The 19,586-nt window shown below is 40.3% G+C and overlaps 2 protein-coding genes across 4 annotated transcripts; one reads left to right on the top strand and one right to left on the bottom strand.

Annotated features, from left to right (window-relative positions):
• The first annotated feature begins 5,359 nt into the window (after positions 1 to 5,359).
• LOC147430205 (putative glucan endo-1,3-beta-glucosidase A6) lies at positions 5,360 to 8,331 on the top strand. Of its 2 annotated transcripts, XM_086494701.1 has the most exons (4): positions 5,414 to 5,561; positions 6,002 to 6,090; positions 6,487 to 7,779; positions 7,872 to 8,331. In XM_086494701.1, the coding sequence occupies exons 1-4, from the start codon at positions 5,449 to 5,451 to the stop codon at positions 7,907 to 7,909; spliced, it is 1,533 nt and encodes a 510-aa protein (XP_086350827.1). In that variant the 5' UTR covers positions 5,414 to 5,448; the 3' UTR covers positions 7,910 to 8,331. The 2 variants fall into 2 exon arrangements, with proteins under 2 accessions (XP_086350828.1, XP_086350827.1); XM_086494702.1 differs by lacking the exon at positions 6,002 to 6,090 and having other exon boundaries at positions 5,360 to 5,561.
• Positions 8,332 to 12,901: 4,570 nt separating this feature from the next.
• On the bottom strand, positions 12,902 to 18,200 carry LOC147430204 (uncharacterized). 2 transcript variants are annotated; one of them, XM_086494700.1, is made up of 9 exons: positions 17,848 to 18,200; positions 16,890 to 17,134; positions 14,298 to 14,363; positions 14,118 to 14,232; positions 13,994 to 14,037; positions 13,799 to 13,909; positions 13,626 to 13,712; positions 13,465 to 13,541; positions 12,902 to 13,227 (listed from the first exon to the last, which is right to left on the bottom strand). In XM_086494700.1, exons 5-9 carry the CDS (start codon positions 14,006 to 14,008, stop codon positions 13,188 to 13,190), a joined length of 330 nt encoding a protein of 109 aa, XP_086350826.1. In that variant the 5' UTR covers positions 14,009 to 14,037; positions 14,118 to 14,232; positions 14,298 to 14,363; positions 16,890 to 17,134; positions 17,848 to 18,200; the 3' UTR covers positions 12,902 to 13,187. The 2 variants fall into 2 exon arrangements, with proteins under 2 accessions (XP_086350826.1, XP_086350825.1); XM_086494699.1 differs by having other exon boundaries at positions 14,149 to 14,232.
• Positions 18,201 to 19,586: the final 1,386 nt, after the last annotated feature.

The following is a 19,586-nucleotide window of genomic DNA, read 5'->3' as shown; positions in this document are numbered from 1 at the left end:
AGAATCTGGCAAGGCATCAAGAACAGTCTACACAAGGAACTGTCAGAAATAAGTTGCCCTAAGTGCAAAGGCTTGAAGGCAGGCAAATCGAAAGGCAATTGGGGAGCACACATGTAGAACCGATAAAAAGGAGAAATCAGTCCTCTGCAGAAAGCGTACAAGCAAGCAATTGAGCTCTCGAGCAGTGCCAGATGGAGATGCAATTCGGGCAGCTTGCAATTGAAAGCAATTTTGACCATAGAATTTTGATGTAAGATGGAGCATTGAGGGCAGCCACAAAATCTTGCAAGCATCAAGGTGGACAGGTGCAACTTGAGAGGAGCTTGGAATTGGGGCAAAGCAAGCAAAAGCTAAAGCGGAGGTCGGGCAATAGTAGTTGAATCCAAATCGGGCACCTCTTGGACAGCATCAGGTAGCGCTAAGGAGAGGCAAATAGGAGATGAGCAGAACCGGGCTACAAATCCGAGCAAAGAGGGCACACTCAATTGGGGTCGACCAACGACACAGCACGCTATGGGAAGAACCGGCTGCAGCAACAGTCAGCCGACTCATCACATTCTGACAGCTCAGTAGTTTTTTGACAGTCTGAAGGGATTTGGAGTTATTTTTTTAGTAATTGTCTATCACACAACTGAGTGTCTATTTTCATGCGTATTTGGTGAGATCTTTTGAGTTTTTGCTCAATTTTTAGGGGAATCTCTGTCGGATTTTTCCCAAATTCTCGCCATGCTTTATGCGTATTTGGAGTGTGACTCTCTGATGGTTTAGTGGTTGAGTTGTCTCCCACTCTAGCAACTATCTACAGTTTTTTGGCTTATGGTTTGTGTTGAGTTGACACTCATTTTGCAAGGAAATTCTGTTCTTTTTTCCAAATCTTCTTGCCATGAAAGTTTGCAGTGTTATGTCATCTTGTAAAATGGTCGATATATTCCTACTTTGATAGTGATCGAGTGTTTACTCTCACTTTTGACACATTTTGTCAATTTGGACGAGGTTTGGTGTTCTTGTACCCACTCTCGCAAGAGTGAGGATTAGCGTATTCTTGTGTGGCTACAGATAGACAATCACACATCTCACAGGTTTTTGCTGATTTTTGCAGGCAGTTTCTCTTGTGGGTTATGCGCTTTACGCTCGATTGAGTAGTTTATGCTTGCAGATAGCAGATTGTGGAGTTGTTTTATGCTCATGTGAGCATAGATTTTGATGCTATTATTCATGGCTTTCATGTTTGTGTAGTGGTCGAGTGATCTCCTACTTTTGTTGCCATTTTGGCATTCACTTATGGAAGCAGACATGTGTGAAATTGAGAGACGACGATCTTGTTCTTGCCGATACATATGATGTTGGCATTGTGGTCGCAAAGGACACATTAGGTGCCATTGTGTATGAGACAACAAAGAAGATTGATGCATGGTGCACATGAGGTTTTGACACATGCTAGAGCAATGGCTTCATATGCCAGTGACGGTGATGTCACATTTTCCTTCAGCGTTCCTCCTTATTACATGTCCTTGAGTAGTGACACTTTCTCCACGGTGGTTATTACTATATAGCAATACTGCTTTCCAAGTCACACCATGTCGTGAGTGGTTCAGTACATTTTCTAGTGGGAGACTTGGTTGTGTGCACTTGGCCAATGGTTCGGTGTTTGACATAGAGGGTGCATGAGACATTTGTTTGTCATTGCCCAGTGGTGCATCATATATACTATGAAATGTGAGGTACATTCCTCAGCTGAGACAGAGCGTGATCTCAGTGAGACAATTAGCAGACTTTGGTTGTCAAATACTACTTAGAGATCAGTCTTTCCAGATGCATTGTGGTTCATTAGTGATTACCAGAGGGAGCCCGCAGCGACCTGGTATATCCAATGCATGTGTCTGAGGTTCAAGATGGCGTAGTCTCGATTTTGTTGCTGGCATGTTTTGAGCGAGAGACGAGACGTGTCTCTTTCGCAGGTGAGTTCCACTATGCTCACCACATAGAGCATTTAGCTATGCATGACGTGTCAGTAGATTATTTAGAGACAGAGATAGAGCAACAGGTGTCGTCAGACTTTGTGCAGGCAGAGGTAGAGCAGGTCTACTCCCTAGAGACATAGAGCTGACATATATGGACTTTTTTATATGCTCATGTTAGAGGCTGATGAGTTGGCACCAGGACACACAGTTTTTCCTATGAGTGCCAGGGACGTAGGCTTTCCAGTGTCGGTGTTGACACATCCATACACGATTGCTAGTCCTGATGATGCAGTGATTGCAGATAGCGTAGGGGAGTCGAGTACAACCAGGTTTGCGCAAATTTTGTCAGCGCTCGGGTGTCTCATGTTCGACTTGTTAGTGTCGAGGCCCGATCTAGCTCACCTACCACTAGAGCCGATATGACTGCGTGTAGATTGATAGAGTGAGCCACTGGGCATAGGTCAAGAGAGTCTCTCACCTAGTTTCTTGTGCATACTAGTAGTTTAGCTAGTAGGCCTCACTTATCGGTGCATCGCGTTTAAGAGGCAGTTTGTTGGGGTAAAGGCGTTGCACCTTTGCTCGGGGTCGGGCGTCAGGTGTCCAGCCGCACACACACATGTGTACATACCCTTATTATTCATATAGAAAGAATAAGGTTGCTCCACCCACACCGTCTTGTGCTCCTCCCCTTCCCTACGCGCACCACACCGCAGTGCACACGCGCACACACAGAGAGGAGGCGCTCACAATATGCAAGAGCTTGAAACTTGATTGCAATACTAATTACTTGATTAAGAGAGCTTGAAAGACTTGATTACAAGAACAAGACTTGATAACAAGAGAAGAGCTAGAAGGGGACTTACCTCAAAAGAGCCTCATAACTGGTGTTGGCAAGACTGAGGGGCTTGGAGCCCAAGACCTCTATTTATACTAGAGCTTACGAAGGTTAAGAATCTTCTAAGTTCTTCTTCAAGCTTAAGGAGGTTAAGAACCTTCTAGGCTCTTCCTCAAGCTTAAGGACCTTCCATATTCTTCTTCAAGATTCTAGACATTTTTAGAACCTTCTAGATTCTTAAGTACTTTCTTGTAGGAGACTCAAGAAGAATGATTTTAAAGCACGTGACATATGGTAAAGTATGCAGAACATACATTTGAGAAAGCTCAATGGATTCAAGCATCACTTCTTGTCTATCAATATCCATCACTCATATTTACCTATCACAACCACACACATTAGATAGCACATAGACCATCGAGTGAGGTAGTGTATAATTATTCATGTGTAGAGCGTCAATGAAAGCAACACATTTGTGTTGAGCACCGATCATGGAAACACGTTTGTAGTTTTATATTCCCCATTTTGTCATTATACGGTGTAGAGTACCAATCAAAGTAGCACTCACTTTTGTGTACATCTCCAAGTCATGTAGCACCATCATAACATGTGGTGTAGATCACTAGTTGAGGCAACATCATTAGCTTGTACAGATTGCCCCCATTGAGGCAGTCCAACTCAGGAAAACTACTTTAAGACTTGGGGTTTTTTTAATGAAGAGTGAATTAGATAGTGGTCTTATTCTTCTTCTTTTTTTGCAAAACTCACAATGGTGAGTAGATTATATTAGAAAAATCATATAATTACAAACTCCTGCCATGCTCGTTCTCACGAGCCATGACATCTTCCACTGATCAAGGATGCATCGGCTGACAAGGGAACCACCCCGACGATACTGGATGGGTCCTCATCAATAGCCTTACAGGTCCATCATAACGGCACACATGGTCATGTTCCACTCATCAGAGTTCATGTGTTTCTTGACGGCGATGATAGCCCCTTGCTTTCTCGTATTATCTACTTTAAACATGTGTGGAAGGCAAGGAACTGTCGGATCTTTGAGAACACCATAAAAGTTGCTAAGTGGTCTTATTCTTCTTAAATGAGATAAGTGTGTAGATTGGTAACAATGTGGGCCAATTTGATTAAGGTTACTTTCAATTCCAAAATCTTGATGAAGACGTAGTAGAGCTTTATGAAGACTTCTTGGGTATCAGAATGCACACATAACTCTTGGATTGTAATGAGAGAGAGTGGATATTAATCATAATGCAAGAAAATAAAGAGAAATCAACAAAATTGATACTCTATAAAATAAATTATAAATAGAAAACATCCACTAGTATAGATCATGCTTGATTTGGCTAGGGTAGACAAGTGAGACCAGCATTCATGGTGTGCGCGCACATGCGTGCATGTGTGTGTGTGTGTGTAGTCAAGGAGAGAGAGAGAGAGAGAGAGAGAGAGAGAGAGAGAGAGAGAGAGAGAGAGAGAGAGAGAGAGAGAGAGAGAGAGAACGTAGAATCAAACTCTAATCACTTGATTATGCATTCTACTACTTACAAAAATAAAATTACCTCACACATGCTTCTTGTGACACACTCTTCTTGCCTTCATAATGGCTCATTATTACTCAAACGATGCTCATATTTTGAGCTTCATGGAATCCTACTTATCATCCTGGTTGTCATCCTAATTGGCTAGAGGGAGTTCTCACTCACTCGTACTTCCCATTTCATTCGGTCATCCATTTATGGAGTAACCATCTCATGCTAATAATCTCCTACAAGGGGAAGGTTCACAAAGAAGGCTAAGTTTGTAGACTAAAGCCCATTCCCAATCCTACACCTCTATGGACGTATCAAGGGATTGTTTTTAGAGTCTCTGTTGACAACATTCGTTCCTCAAAAGCTTGCCTGAACCACTTAAGTAACTCACAAAATCAATTTGGAGGGGCCTTTCACATGCTAGTAAGCGCGAATGTCATTGGCAGTTAGGGACGATGTCAATATTTCTTTTTTGTTGGTGACTCAAAGTCTACTCTGCATGTCATGAGAGAGAGAGAGAGAGAGAGAGAGAGAGAGAGAGAGAGAGAGAGAGAGAGAGAGAGAGAGAGAGAGAGAGAGAGAGAGAGAGAGTGCATGACAAAATCCATGCCAATTGCATCATGTGTGAATGGTAGTCTGGATTTGGACTCTATCCCCTTGAATTGGACCTTTGCATTGCTTGCCATGTATGATGCATAAAACACAGATGCATCAGTGCAAATGTGAAGCTAGTTCTAGAGACAAATGCATCAACGAAGCTCCACTCACCAATTAGCGACATGATGCTGAGTGCAATTCCAGATGGAGAGAAGCCGCTTAATTTGGCTTGGTGTGGGCTAGTCGAAGAGCACCACATCTACATCATTTTGCACAAATTCAAGCATAGCAAATGGCCATAAATGCAATAGATTTGATAGGCATTCTTGAGTTTGTGTGCATGTTGTAACATCTCTTCATAATATCTTCATTGGCTCTGACGGCTTTGAAGGATGCATACCTACACGTCTTTGCATGCACCGAAGTGTCTAGGACGCCCGGGAAAAGCTCAAACATTCCTCAAATGTGCGAGGACAAGAATTTCTATCGTTTGGAGAATGTTCTGAAAATGGAGATTAGAAAAAGAGACAATTTGCGAAAGTCCGTCTTGCACGATGAAGCTCGCCTACTGCTTTCTTCTTCTCGCCACCGCTATCGCCATCGCCATCTCTGGTCACTCAGGTATGTATCTTTGTCTACAAGCTTGGACTCTTCGATTCTGGTTCATTTTCCACCCGCATTTCGAGTTCTTAAGATTTTATCTCTTTTTCTTCTCTTACTCAATGTTTGCGAAGGAATATCGCAATTGTAGATGCATTTCCTTCACATACAGATCTCATGATTTCTGACTCTGAGGCAGCTATTCTGGATCAATTAGTATTGATGAAATCCCGGAAGTTTGAACACTACCTGGGCAGGGTTTTGATGTAAATGTCCCTCATCTACCTGCATTCATTCCATTGTTGTCTCGGATGTTTCCTTGATGACACATGGTTGGAAATTCTGCAATTCTCACTATGCGCGCACACATACACTTGTCTCATAGTTGTGAATAGCTTTACTTGTTATTGAGACCTTATTGCCACGACACTGAGCTAATCAATGCCATCGCTATTCTTCAGGGCACACACACACCCCCCTGTGTGTACTCAGACAGTGCTAAGCAGGGCCAAGCTTTTGGAGAAAAGACAAAGCGTGAGGCATTCTTTATGTAGGTGTTAAAATTTGTTCACGCTGGATTCTTTTGTAATTCTATGTCATCTCAGAGGGAGCTCCTTCTGTTTCTTGTATTTAAGAAGGTGGCCAGTAACTTCACACAACCATAAGGGGCTCCTTCTGTTTTCTTGTATTTATTAACTTCACACAAGTTGTGAAGTATTTTGTTGTTGCCGACTAGTGGGGTTCTAGCTATTCGTGCTCACCTCTTGAATATCTGTATACATTTTTAAGTAATTATATCCTGTGTCAAGAAATTCTACTGGAATTACACAAATGGTTGCTCTTCTTGACTTATGCAAATGCATTTGAAGAGTTATAATCTGCAGCACTGTCTTTAGGGGCTTGCTGCACGTTTTGGAATCTCACGGCTAGCTTTTCTGTGCTTCAGATGCTCGATATACCATTGGGGTGAACTATGGCCAGCTTGGCGACAATCTGCTCGCCCCTCATGAGGCAGTTAACCTGATCAAAGGTATGAAGGTGGGAAAGGTGAAGATATATGATGCCAATCCTGCAATTCTTGAAGAGCTCGCGAACACCGACATCAAGGTTTCTGTGATGCTACCAAATGACCAGATAATTCCTCTTGGCATGAACAAGACACTGGCTCATAACTTTGTGCTCACCAACATATCTTCATTCTACTCAAATACTAAGATCCGCACTTTGCTAGTAGGCAATGAGATCCTTTCTGCATCGAATGAAACATGGCCTTATCTGGTCCCTGCTATGATCAACTTACATGAAGCTCTTCGAAAGCACAAGCTCAGAAAGGTAAAGGTGAGCACCCCTCTTGCAATGGATTTGTTCGAAGGGTCTCTGTTTCCTCCCTCAAGAACCTCTTTTCGCACTGATTTAATAGAGCCTGTGTTGAAGCCCATGTTAAGCTTCTTGGATGATACTAGATCCTTCTTGTTCATAGATGTTTATCCTTTCTTTGAGTGGGAAAAAAATGCAGCCAACATCTCTCTGGACTTTGCTCTTTTCGCACCAAATGCAACAATCTATAAGGATGAGAATGGTTTAGCGTATCACAATCTGCTGGATTTACAACTCGATGCTCTAGTGACGTCTATGGGCAAGGTTGGTTATCCTGACGTCAAAATCACAATAAGCGAGACAGGTTGGCCCACTAAGATGGATTTGGATGAGAGGGGAGCAAATGTACACAATGCAGCATTGTTTAACAGGCGACTTGTGAGGAAGGTGCTTGCAAGGCCACCTGCAGGAACTCCCCTTCGAAAGGGAGAAGTATTTGACACCTACATCTTTGCTTTGTTCAATGAGAATCTGAAGACAGGGCCTATGACCGAACGCAACTGGGGGCTTTTCTATCCAAATGGAAGCAAGGTATATGACATTGACCTCACAGGGCACAAAAAAGATACACAATATGGCCCCTTGCCCCCGGCCCCTCCTGAGGCAGCTCCTGGCAGTTTAAAGCTATGGTGTATAGCCAATTCAGAAGCTGATCCTGCAGCTTTGGGGGGGGCTTTGAGCTATGCATGTGGTCAGGGTTCTGCAGATTGCAAACCCATCCAGTCAGGTGGAGCTTGCTTCTTTCCAAATGATACCATTTCTCATGCTTCTTATGCTTTCAATGATTACTACAATAAATTTCACAAAAGCGGAGGAACATGTGTTTTTGGTGGGGCTGCCAATCTCACCACAGAAGATCCAAGTATGTCTAATTTTACACGGTTCTAGCAGGTTTCTTTTCTCATTTTGCAGGTTTTTGGTTGGTACTTAAAAGGTGTGATGGCTTGAGTGCAGGTTATGGTTCCTGCAATTATGCACCGACTTTGGTATAGAGTGCATCCGCTCAAGGCTCTTGAGGGTTGTCGTGACATGATTCTTCAGATTTTTTAAACATCTGTCGCATTGCTTTTTGAGATGTTCAATAAGATCCTAATGGATGAGAGCAATGTGAATGGATCGTTGCTGGCTTCAAACTTGGTGCAAACATGCTGCCTCCGCCAAGCATATAAGCAATAATGGACCTGCTGTAATCATCGTCATCTTCACTTGTGTAACCTACTTTATGATCATCTTGATTCTTGCTCAAACGTCTCACACATCTCAATATTGAACCTTAGAGTGAATGACTGACAACATTCAAAATGTTCAATTTTTGCCAAAGACTGAGGTTTGAAGTGAAGATGGATGGGATACGGAATGCTGTGTAATTTTTTTTTCTTTAAAGCTCACAGCTGTGGCGGCATTATCATGGTAACATTGTTGGCTCATTCATGAATGGCAACGTTCATTTATTCTTAAATGTGAATTTTGTGCATTAAAAGTGTTCTGTGCAAAGGTAGGTTCATATCCACAGCCTATGCAAAGGTAATGCCCATCAGTAACTGTTGGAGCCTAACACGAGAGAGAGAGAGAGAGAGAGAGAGAGAGAGAGCTTCTCATTGGTGCATTCTTGAGAAACCGAAGCCATGGCATGTCACTTCTTGGGCAAGATAATTAGAGCAACTTGAAAAACAAAATTTTCCACACAATGCCCATCTTAAGCTTTGTACACTCTTTTGTAGTGCAAGTATATGCCCATCACATATCTCAATATTGAACCTTTAAGTGAATGGTTGACAACATTAAAAATGTTCAAACTTTTGCCAAAGACTGAGGTTTGAAGTGAAGATGGATGGGATGCGGAATGCTGCGTAATTTTTTTCTCTTTAAAAGCCCACAGCCGTGGCGGCATTATCATGGTAACAATGTTAGCTCATTCATGAATGGCAACGTTCATTTATTCTTTTGCTGTGGATTTGAATGCCCTTAAATGTGGATTTTGTGCATTAAAAGTGTTCTGTGCAAAGGTAATGCCCAATACTAACTGTTGGAGCCTAACACCGGAGCTTGAGAGAGAGAGAGAGAGAGAGAGAGAGCTTCTCATTGGTACGTTCTTGAGAAACAAAAGCCATGGCATGTTACTGCTTGGGCAAGATAATTAGAGCAACTTGAAAAACAAAATATAACCACACAATGCCCGTCTCAAGCTTTGTAAACTCTTTTGTAGTGCAAGTATGTGCATAGGTTTGCATGGATGAGCGACTCGAAATGTTGCATTTAGTCTCTTGCAATGCAAGGGAACCCGTATATGCTTTGGGCAGCTCCAAGGGATCTTAAGGATATATGCTGCAGGGAGGAAGAGCTGGCACACTTATCTTGTATTCAGGATGAGGAAGGTAGTTGGATTCCTTGCAAAGTTTTGGATGGGGAAGCATTCGTGTTTGTTGTGATGTGTATATGCCCAAACAGTGAAAGAAAGAAAGAGGAGATCTTTGGGAAGCACTAGATTAAATTGATTGGGAGGGTCTCAGATTGATTATCGAAGACTTAAATAATCACATTGATGATAACTTACTTGAATGGCATGGACCTGGTGCCATGGATGCTGCACAACTCAATGCTTGCCAAGATCTGAAGTAGAATCCATGTCTCAATCAATTTAAGCTAAACAGTCCGTGTAGAATATCAATGTCCATATCTCAATCAATCCAAGCTGATATTTACACGGACTATTTTGCTTAAATTAATCTAGACACCGAGGCTATTATTCTACATCGACAATTGATTTCTAAAGATCAAGCAAGAATTTCCGAGCAAATGGAAAACCAAGCAAATAAAGCCAGTGAAAACCAACAATCTGTATGCTACAAGAATGGAAAACAAATTGATAATGTTTAGATATGCTTCGTAAAACATATTAGGAATCACAAAGGAGGAGTCAATATATATTTGGGCTGGATGAAAGTAGGTGCTATAAATATCTTAAGGAGTGCAACGATTGCACTTATCATGCATATATGCTTTACTACACAAAATTTGTTAATGATAGTCATAAAAGTTCAACAATTATATATTCTATGAAAAAGAAATAAGTCACACTTATACCATGTCAACAAACAAGACCGTCATTAAAATAGATTAAGGTTAAGTACTTGTCCTTTTATAGCCTCCTTACTTTTTCTTCACTTTGAGAGGTGACCTCCCCCTCTCTCTCTCTCTCTCTCACACACACACACACAACCATTTTTGACCTCGTAGAAAACATTTCACAACTTTGATTATAACTTCTTCATCCGAACTCTGAGTTAGGTGATCCATAGTTTCAATCGAATGACGTGACAAACTCTATGCATTAATGTAAAAACTAGAAAATTTTTGAGCAATGTCCTTGTTCTTCAACAAGGTCCACAACCATCGTAGAAATTATCTAAAATCTTATAAGGATGGAGATAGAAACTGTTAGATAAGTATAACGTATGGGCATACTTGCTGAGGAGAGGATAGTCTTCAACTCTCCACCTAGCCATTGAGAGAACGAGGAGTGCCCTTCATTTCCAGACCTTATAGTTACATGTGGCATATCGTCCACATTGGTCCGACCACCCAAGCACTACGGTCGGACGGTCTCTCCCTGAACCCCGTCCTCACGACAGTCCACTTCGTCACACCCGTTACAAGCTATGTGACATTAGCCCCTTGTTGGAGATGACCTACCCATGGGAACCTCCTCTCCACCTTCATGATGTATAACACATAAGTATCCTATCCCATCATATAACCATGACCTCTCACCAATGTGAAGAGACAAGCCACCTAATGCACCCATATTGAATGCTAGTCAAATGATGAACACCTCTGATGATGACACAAGATACCTCCCCATGAATGCTATATAAGCACATCTCGAGTGTACAATAAATGAGCTCCCATCTACCCCACGAAGCATGATTGTAGTACCAATATTATGAAGTAATAAGAATGTCCATTTTGCATTATCTCTTGTGTGATTAGCATTAGCATATTCTAATCATGAATGACACTAATTCCCAACCACCTTAGCTGGATCTAATCTAATCTAGGGATTTAATATTCCTCAAGGAGGTATCAGAGCCATTATAAGCGCTAGTCTCGTCTCTAGACCCACATAGATTGGTTAGGAATCAGTAACCCTAAGCTAGATTAAGCGGTTCTTTTCTTTTTCTCCTAAGCCACTTGATTGATTCATAACCATTCTTTGCATTTGCATTTAGCAGTAATCTCTCAGATCTTACTATAGTCATGAGAGAGAGAGAGAGAGAGAGAGAGAGAGGTGAATCTGATCTTGTGAGGTATATTAAACGGTAAAGGCTTATCTTCCAAGGGGATCTAATAAAAGGTGATTATTTTTGGCAAGGAAACAAGTGGTCATTCCTCAAATCAAGGCGTGACTTCACATGCCATACAAGGTACACACCTACTCGCTCTCCCTTTATTTTATTCTTAGAATAGCTCTCCTAACAGGACACCATGATTGCTAAGTGAGGTAAATGCCTCACCTTAAAACGTGCTACGTACTGGCTCCAATAAAAATTACATTCACTAGATTACATTTAGTAGCGTAATGAAACTAAACGCCAAAGAAAAGCCAAGGCAAGCAAAGAAAGAAGAAATAGATAGTCGACCATGCCTGTTTATAGGGAGATGAAAAGTCTTTTGCCCTTCCATTTCCATTGGGCTTTTCATTTCTTAAAGCCATCCTTTACTTATGCATTCAACATCTTTTGAAAAGATTTTTATTTTTGTGAGATTGGGGAGCCCTCCCTAGCTCTCCCTTTCTTTTATTCATTACTTCTTGAGATGCTCTTTGAGATTCTTTCTTTCCTCTCAAGTGAATTCTTCACCCCTTCAACAAAAGAGTTATTCTAGTTTCGAACCTCCAACAATGCAACAAATATCCTATTGTTACTCTCGTACCCACTTCAATGCCCAGCTGACCTGTTTTACAGCGCCTGTTGTATAACATTAAAAAAAACAAAAATCATGCTTTCGCATTTGCTCGTCAGCTTCGCATGCTGTGTCCGCATGTGCTCCTCTTCTTTCTCCTTCGTATGTTGCAATTGGGATACCCTCCCTTTTGCGTTGCAACCTACAATCGGGACCTTCACGGTGCCACTTGCTTCTCTGCGCATCTGCCAAGATTCGCCCTGATTTTTTTGTCGAAAATCGTAGCGCCTACTCATACTACACGATAAAGCCTAATGCCCTTGCCCAAGACTCAACCTCTCTGTCCAAACCTTCAATTGCCATCATCGTGGCAATGGCTAAATATCTCCGTGTGCGTGCTTGTGACTGGCACAGACGATCATCCACACTTTTTTTTTTTTTGGGGGGGGGGGGGGGGGACCAACATCTTCTTTGTTATGATCAGCACCTCAGACACTCCTCTCAAGTGCGTGCATACAGGCGTAGTGGTAGGTTGTGGGCTCTCATTGTTTGGGTGTCGAATTCAAGCCGCATGAGTACCGTGTTTTGATCAACTTGCTATTCCCCGTTCAGGTTGACTGGCAACCAATTGGGCACTCCTTGCCACGAGGGGACACAAGGAACTTTGGACGCATGTCCATATAGCAAAAAAAAATATAATTACTAAGCAACTTACTAGATTGAATACACATATCTAGTAAGAGTGCAAATTAGTAATAATGAGAATACTCCTATATGGTTGTAACCATAGTATAATAGCTATATGGGAGTTTTAAGTAACCATATAGCAAGAGTTCTTACTAGTTTGACTCGGATTCTCCTAAATGGCTCTAGCCATAATATTATAGCTATATGGGAGTTTTAACTAACCATGTAGTAAGAAATTCTTCTTTCATCTACATAGTTGTAGCCACAAACTGCTATCTATGTAGTTGTATTATAATAATCCACATAAATAATCAATTTAACATAACATATACAAAATAGCACATACTTTTTGACTAAAAGAGATAAAGGTTAAATAGAAAACTAAAAATGATCACTTTCATATAGACGTCTCTCAAAAATTCTTACAAAGTCCATCATACAACCATTAGTCTTTATCATTGGCTACTTCTACATCCTTCAAAGAAAGAGAGCCAATCTTTTCAAGTCTTACAATCATCATGCCTTCTAATAAAAGCCAAGCTACCAAATCTTCACACATAATAGAAGAGCTAGTTTCACACGTTTTTCTACAAAAGAAGGAGTTCGATTTTTTTTAAGCCATGTAAGTAGGCTTCACAAGTGGATACACTTCTTCCACTCTTCTAACCCCAAACCATTTCCTCATAATGGTTTCTTGATCTTCTCTGGTGAGTTTGCGTGCCTACACAATAAACCACAATAAAGAGTTAAATTAGAGAATATGGTTGCAATCTTTTCAAGAGTAAGCATAAGATATATTTGTAACATTGAAAATAAACCAGCACTTCTAAGATAGCCTTCTCATTAGAAACAAAAACATCTTTCTCAACATCCTAAAAAGAGAGACAAGACACATTACTTTAGTTTTATTACCATAGTATAAGTATTTAGAGCCATCAACAAGAAACAAAACAGCTACCTTTGACTTTTGAATCCTCTTAGCTTTTGACCCTTTTTTTTTGTTTTTTGAAGGAGTTCAGCAAGCTTAGTTATAGCCTAAAACATAACCCAAGCTTACTTTAATGGCATTTATTTAACAAGTTTACAATTAGCATTAGTTTAATAGTAAAATTTGAATACCTTCCGTTTTCGAGTACTCTTTCTAGAATGCTCTTCATCGCACCCTTTAGATGCAATTTTTTCAACTTTATTTAACTTATCTGATATCTACCGACACAAAAAACACAACTTGATATTTTTTACATCTTTAAAAATGTTACATAATGGGAAAAAAAACATGAACAAAATCTCACCGGCTTCTCGATTGAAGTTTCATGAGACTTATCACCAGCAGACAAAGACATTGAATCCACATCTCCTAGTGCACTAGAAAAGATATTTTCTTTCATAAAATTTTGATACTCCTAAGCCAACATTTTCACATAAATAAATCATCATGTAGATATGAAATGAGAGAGAGCAAAAAAAGTAGCATGATCTTCATATACCTCATATGCAGCCATATGATTTTCATCATTGTCCCAAGATATTTCTGGAATGTATACATCAGGTTCTTTATGAATACATAAGACATACACAAAACTTTAAAAAATCTTAAAAGATCGGCATTACACTTGTATAAAGAATAGTATATATCAATTACTATTGTGGATTCTGAGATGTCTTTATCGCCCTCTACCACATCTACAAAGTTCTCATCATGACTTTGCTTGGAAGCATCCTCGTCCTAATAAAAATTACTCAATAAGAAACTTAATATCAAAACTCTTAAAAATCATTCTATACTATTACCTTTGATGATAATTCTGTCTCTTTCTCTACACCATCATTATCAAGCTCTCGAACATCATGAGTATCCTTAAAAATGTAACATAATTCAAGAATAAGATAAACATCTACATAGCATATGATTTGAAAGCAAAACAAAAAGATAATACAAAAACTTATGCCATTATAGCGCCTTTGCAAGCCTTTTGTTTAGTCCACTTTCTTTTGGACGCCAATGACTTTATACACCAATTGTAAATGTCGGACTCTTTCCACAAATAGTCCACACCATATACTTTCACTCGCTTTAGCTCACCCATCTTCTCTCGGATGATACTCAAAACCATACCTTTACCCTTGCTATTATGTCTCAAATCTGCAATTGGCCCTACCTTTGCAAACCACCCTCGCACCATCCCATAATTTGCACACAACACTCTATACTGGCTATGATCCTCTTTTTTAAGAAATTCTCTACCATACAACTTATTGTGCTCTCTATGTTTAGGTGGAGGAGCTCTAAAGACTTGATCATATATGATCGGATCATATGGAAGAGAACTAGTTGAGTTACCAACAACCCTTTTGTTACCCAAAGACTGATGTTCCCTCCAAGCGTCGAGTAGTTTCACAGTCTCCTCATGAGGAAGTGAAACTAGTTGAAAAATTGACTGTGGAAGATCCATGCGAGCCCTACAAGAGTAGTCGACACATGCAGATAAGATAGACTCCAAAAAGTTTCAATTTGTGCCACTTGAGATATATCTTGAACAATACAAAAAGTTAAGATGAAAATAAATCATAGAGAGAACAATGCTCAACCATATAATAAAATTTAAACCACAAAATCATTTAATTCTCTAATAGCAAAAGCTTAAGGTGATGAAGTACTTTATAAATGTCTTTTTCTCATGTCCTTGACTTATGAACATCTCCACAAAATAGGGATCCATCGATCACTTTCTCCAAGATTTCTAACTTTTTTACGTTTTAGTACAATCCAATCTTTGATTAAAAGAACACAAGAATCCCAATCTCTCCATGTGCTTTCCTCCTCATAAACTTTCCATATATGAGGATCACTTGCATCAGATTTCAAAATAGCAAGCTTTGTCATTTTGCTGTCACATTGTACACATCTTACAACAACATGCTTGAATTGTATTGTACCATTGTTTTCTAAACAGACTTTGACAATGTCATCATGCTCCAACCACAATGGTACATTCCCACAATTGCCTTCCATTAGTACCTCTGCTTTAGGTCCTTAAATTCATATGCAATCAATCTTTGGATCCTCCGTAATGGCAATGGGATAAATTTATGAAGCAAAGAATAGATAGGCCGCACACAATCCCAAGTAAATGGAAGCGGTGTTTTCTCAAGAATGCTCATTCCAGTCATTGTATCTATGACTAATTCCTCTGAATAATTGTCTCCTGAAATACATTGTTTGTAGTAAGTTGCACCAAAAAACATCATTGCTTTTCTATCAAGCTGCATGGAGAAGAAAGAGGTTATGCGAGCTTTCCAATGACCTCGCTCCTCAGACAAGGTGTCTGACGCATCCACCTTTACAACTACATCATTGCCAATCTTGAAAAGTTCTCCTTTATAGAAGACTTTGTCATATGTTTGCACATCACCAAATGAAAAGCTTTCATCATCGATGTTCCAAAAGCTCCTTAATTAGGTAATCTCCTCAGATGTTGGAACCCTGTAATTACCCCTCCTCTTTGATATTGCAATACCCTTCATAAGAATGTTATCAGTACAAGATGCTCTCTTGCCATACTTTAAGATGTCGTTCCACAACGATCTTGCCTTTCCAACAGAAGTAACTCTGAATAGTCCATCAAGATGTGAAGAGCACCACTCAAGGGAGGCCACGATTCCACAATCAGCTGCAGTAGTCTGACCCAATACACTATGCAATTGTTGTAGGACTCTATCAAAAGGTAGCAGGGCATCTTTATCATGTTGGATTTCTTGGATTACTTTTGTGAAAAACATTCTCGTACAAATGAAGCTTCCTCATTTATGCTATTTGTTTTGATAGCACTGTACGCTTTCACTAAAAGTTCGAACATATAGCACCAATATATGTCATGTAGTCCATGCCGCAAAATATCCTCAAGTAGTTCCCCACTTCCAGCTACATGCTCCAAGGGTGATGAGTTTGCTCCTGAGTATTCCTCCTTTCGGATTCTCCAAGATTGCAACAAGGATTTGATAACCTAAATGTCAAAAGCCGACATTCCATGTTCTCGACTGTAGCCATAAAAGCTATGCGCTATGTCCACCAACAAGATTCCTAAAGTTTGCATCTCTTGTAGAATACCATTTACAACTCTCAGAATATATGGTACACACCACTGCATAAACTTTTGATTCTCTTCGGCCTTGAAGGATTCATAATAGACACTTGGTGAGTTTGGCCTCCGACCATAGCGAATAGATGGTGGTACCAATTTTGTGACAGTCAAAGCAGCTTCATCAATATTTTTCTTCAATGAAGCATCTGCATTCTGGAATAAGTGTGCAATATACTTCTTGAAAACATTTAGAGACAAGGTGTGCGTTACATCAAAAACCAAGTCAAGAGAGAGGTCAAACCCATATAAGTCATAGAGTCTCCAGAGTATTGACTCGCCTGATAAACCAGCCTTCTTCCAAATCTCATCCTTCTCGAAAAAAGTACAACACCTCTTTGCCTCTAGTATGGCATGAACCATCTCATTTGTTGTTCTTGCACACGTCCGAGGGCTCGCAGGAGGAAACGTTCGGTTGCTGCAGCTTCGCACGGACCAGGTGACGAGTACGGCCTTCTTTGATTTGACGTCGCGGGAATAATTAATGGGCTGCAGCAGCAATAGATCAACGGGTTCAAAGAGCGATTCAAAGTCAATTTTTTTTCATAACAATCACATCCATACATGGTTGCTAGCATGCAAATATTTCAACACTATATATTGTCTTTCTGTTTAATTAGCTGCTGCGCTGTCTGATCAATGCATGCATATTCAAATTAATATCAAGCTAATTTACTGATGAACGAATTAATCACTAAGTTGGTCTACTAAAGATCAACCAGGCAAAGTTTACATGCACCAAGGATATTAATGCCTACGTTTGCTATAAACAGTGTAAACTACGTCACTTTCTATTAAATTCTACTCTTACGAATGCTGAAATGGTGTATTATCTTTGGCTGAGGATTCATGATGTCCTATGAGAATGAATTCGATCAGCATAAAATCATTCTGTATGTCACTAGCTATGAGGATAGTTCTGACTATCCCATGTTCAATCTGATTGTATATATGAAGCAATCTCCTACCTGAATCTGTAAGCGGGTACCCATGACCATACATGAATTTTTAATGCCAAACCACAATGAATGAAAACGATGAGCAATTAATGACACATGGGGCTCGTTCAGCTCGAGTGATGAATACTATGAATGCAGCTATTTTGACAAGCTGTAGAATGATATTAATACAGAGGAAGTCCGTCGTTATAAGAAGAAGGAGGGGCCCTATAACTCCATGTACAGCAGCGCGCAGTACCTGACCTGCGAAATGGGGGCCCTCAGAGATGGTACTGTGTGGAGAGTGGGCTTCCAAGAGCGGCGCGGCAGCTAGGCAAGCCAAGAAGGAGAGGTCCTGCAGGGAGGCGCGCTTGTGGAGCTTGGGCAGAAGCAAGTAGTCGAGGCCGCCCTGCTGCAGCTCGTGGTCAACTGGGAGGGCAGCGAATCAGGAGGCCGGAGGGATATAGCTTAGCTTCATGAGCATCTCGCACGGCTACCTGCTTGGCGCGATGCAGCTCGACTGCTATAAAATGCAGGGCTCCATGGATGCTGCAGCTTCAACTTCAGCTTCGCTTCGCGGCAAGCTGCAATATTAATTAGTAAAGCGGTGAGGGTTCCCGCCCGGAGGATGTGCTGGCGATAGGGTAGAGAGAGAGAGAGAGAGAGAGAGAGAGAGAGAGAGAGAGAGAGTGAAATGAAATAAAATGTTAATACAATCTTCAAAAGGTCATCTTTTAAGGGGAAATTACCAAAATACCCCTCTAATTTGAGGAAATTCTAAAAATACCCCTCGAATTTCAAAAATTCCCAAAATACCCCCGATATTTTGTCGTAAATTTCCAAAATACCCTTCAAATTTTCTGAAATTCACAAAATACCCCTGATTGTGAGAGTAAATTTCTCGAAAAATAAAATGTTTTGTAGGTCTTCACAAGAAGAGTGCTTGTCTATTGTACAAGATGCTAAAACTACAATTTGAGTTAATTATGTAGGGTTTGGAGATGAATTGCTTCATTATTTTTAGACATAATTGCCTTTTTTGCGATGGTAACTGGTGACAAATTACATGCTGAGCACTCAAAAACGGATCTCAATTGTCAAAAAACAAATGAAGTTTAGAAAATCTTGAACAATCCAACCATAGATACAAGGGTATGTTGGGAATTTTTGAAATTTGAGGAGTATTTTGGGAATTTCCTCAAATTAGAGGGGTATTTTGGTAAGTTTCACTTTTTTTAATATTGATGGATCTAATCCAATGCCTCAGTATACAAAAAAAAAACCTAAATTGAAAGACTAAAATCATCATCATCATCATCATCAATGCCCGAGGACACCGGCATAGGGTCAATGTCCGCCGATGCAAATAGTCGTACTGAGCGTCTCCCATATATGTCGTGCTAGAATTGTCACGATCCTCTAATGGAGCCTCCATTGATGTTGCGGTCTCCCTCGTAGACATAGGCGTCGAGCTCTCTGAGCTCAATGGCTCAATCAACTAATGTACCTCTGATATAAGTGGGCTCAAAGAAAAGGTAAATGACTTTCAATTGCTAATAGGATGCAAAGAATAGAGATTGACATAAAAGGTATGGATGAGTAAGGTAAAATTTTCACATACATGCAAAGTAAGGATAAGGATAAAGATTATGGATGAGTAAGGTAAAATTCTCACATGCATGCAAAGATTAAGGAGGTTCTAGGTTTTCATATGCATGATAGAATTTATTGCTTGGAAAAGCTAAGGTAAAGTCCGAGAACCCGTGGGAATATCAAGTGCACATTTTAATTTGAGGCACATTGTCCCGAGTATGATTCTCCATAAAAACTTATGTGTATACTTAACTCAGCATTGATAGTGTTCGGGAAAGTGTGTCTCAACATAGCTTTGAGCCGGTTAGAAATTCAAGACAGTGGGTTGAGAGGAGAGTGATAAGGAAAAAATTTACTTAGATTTTGCATGAAAATAATGTAAATGGCTCCAAGAGATATATGTATGTTTT

Source organism: Adiantum capillus-veneris, chromosome 22, assembly GCF_014529385.1.
Source record: "Adiantum capillus-veneris isolate H3 chromosome 22, ASM1452938v2, whole genome shotgun sequence".
In the NCBI taxonomy this organism is placed as follows: Eukaryota; Viridiplantae; Streptophyta; class Polypodiopsida; order Polypodiales; family Pteridaceae; genus Adiantum; species Adiantum capillus-veneris.
This window is presented reverse-complemented; position numbering and strand designations above follow the sequence as displayed.

Bases quoted from the DNA above. Each gene is read 5' to 3' on its own strand.
- LOC147430205 (XM_086494701.1), top strand. From the start codon at position 5,449: ATGGAGATTAGAAAAAGAGACAATTTGCGAAAGTCCGTCTTGCACGAT. The intron at 5,562-6,001 runs GTATGTATCTTT...GCTATTCTTCAG, and splicing joins CGCCATCTCTGGTCACTCAG to GGCACACACACACCCCCCTG. The intron at 7,780-7,871 runs GTATGTCTAATT...GCTTGAGTGCAG, and splicing joins TCTCACCACAGAAGATCCAA to GTTATGGTTCCTGCAATTAT.
- LOC147430204 (XM_086494700.1), bottom strand. The intron at 13,713-13,798 runs GTGAGATTTTGT...TTGTGTCGGTAG, and splicing joins AAACTTCAATCGAGAAGCCG to ATATCAGATAAGTTAAATAA. The intron at 13,542-13,625 runs GTATTCAAATTT...GTTATGTTTTAG, and splicing joins AGAGTACTCGAAAACGGAAG to GCTATAACTAAGCTTGCTGA.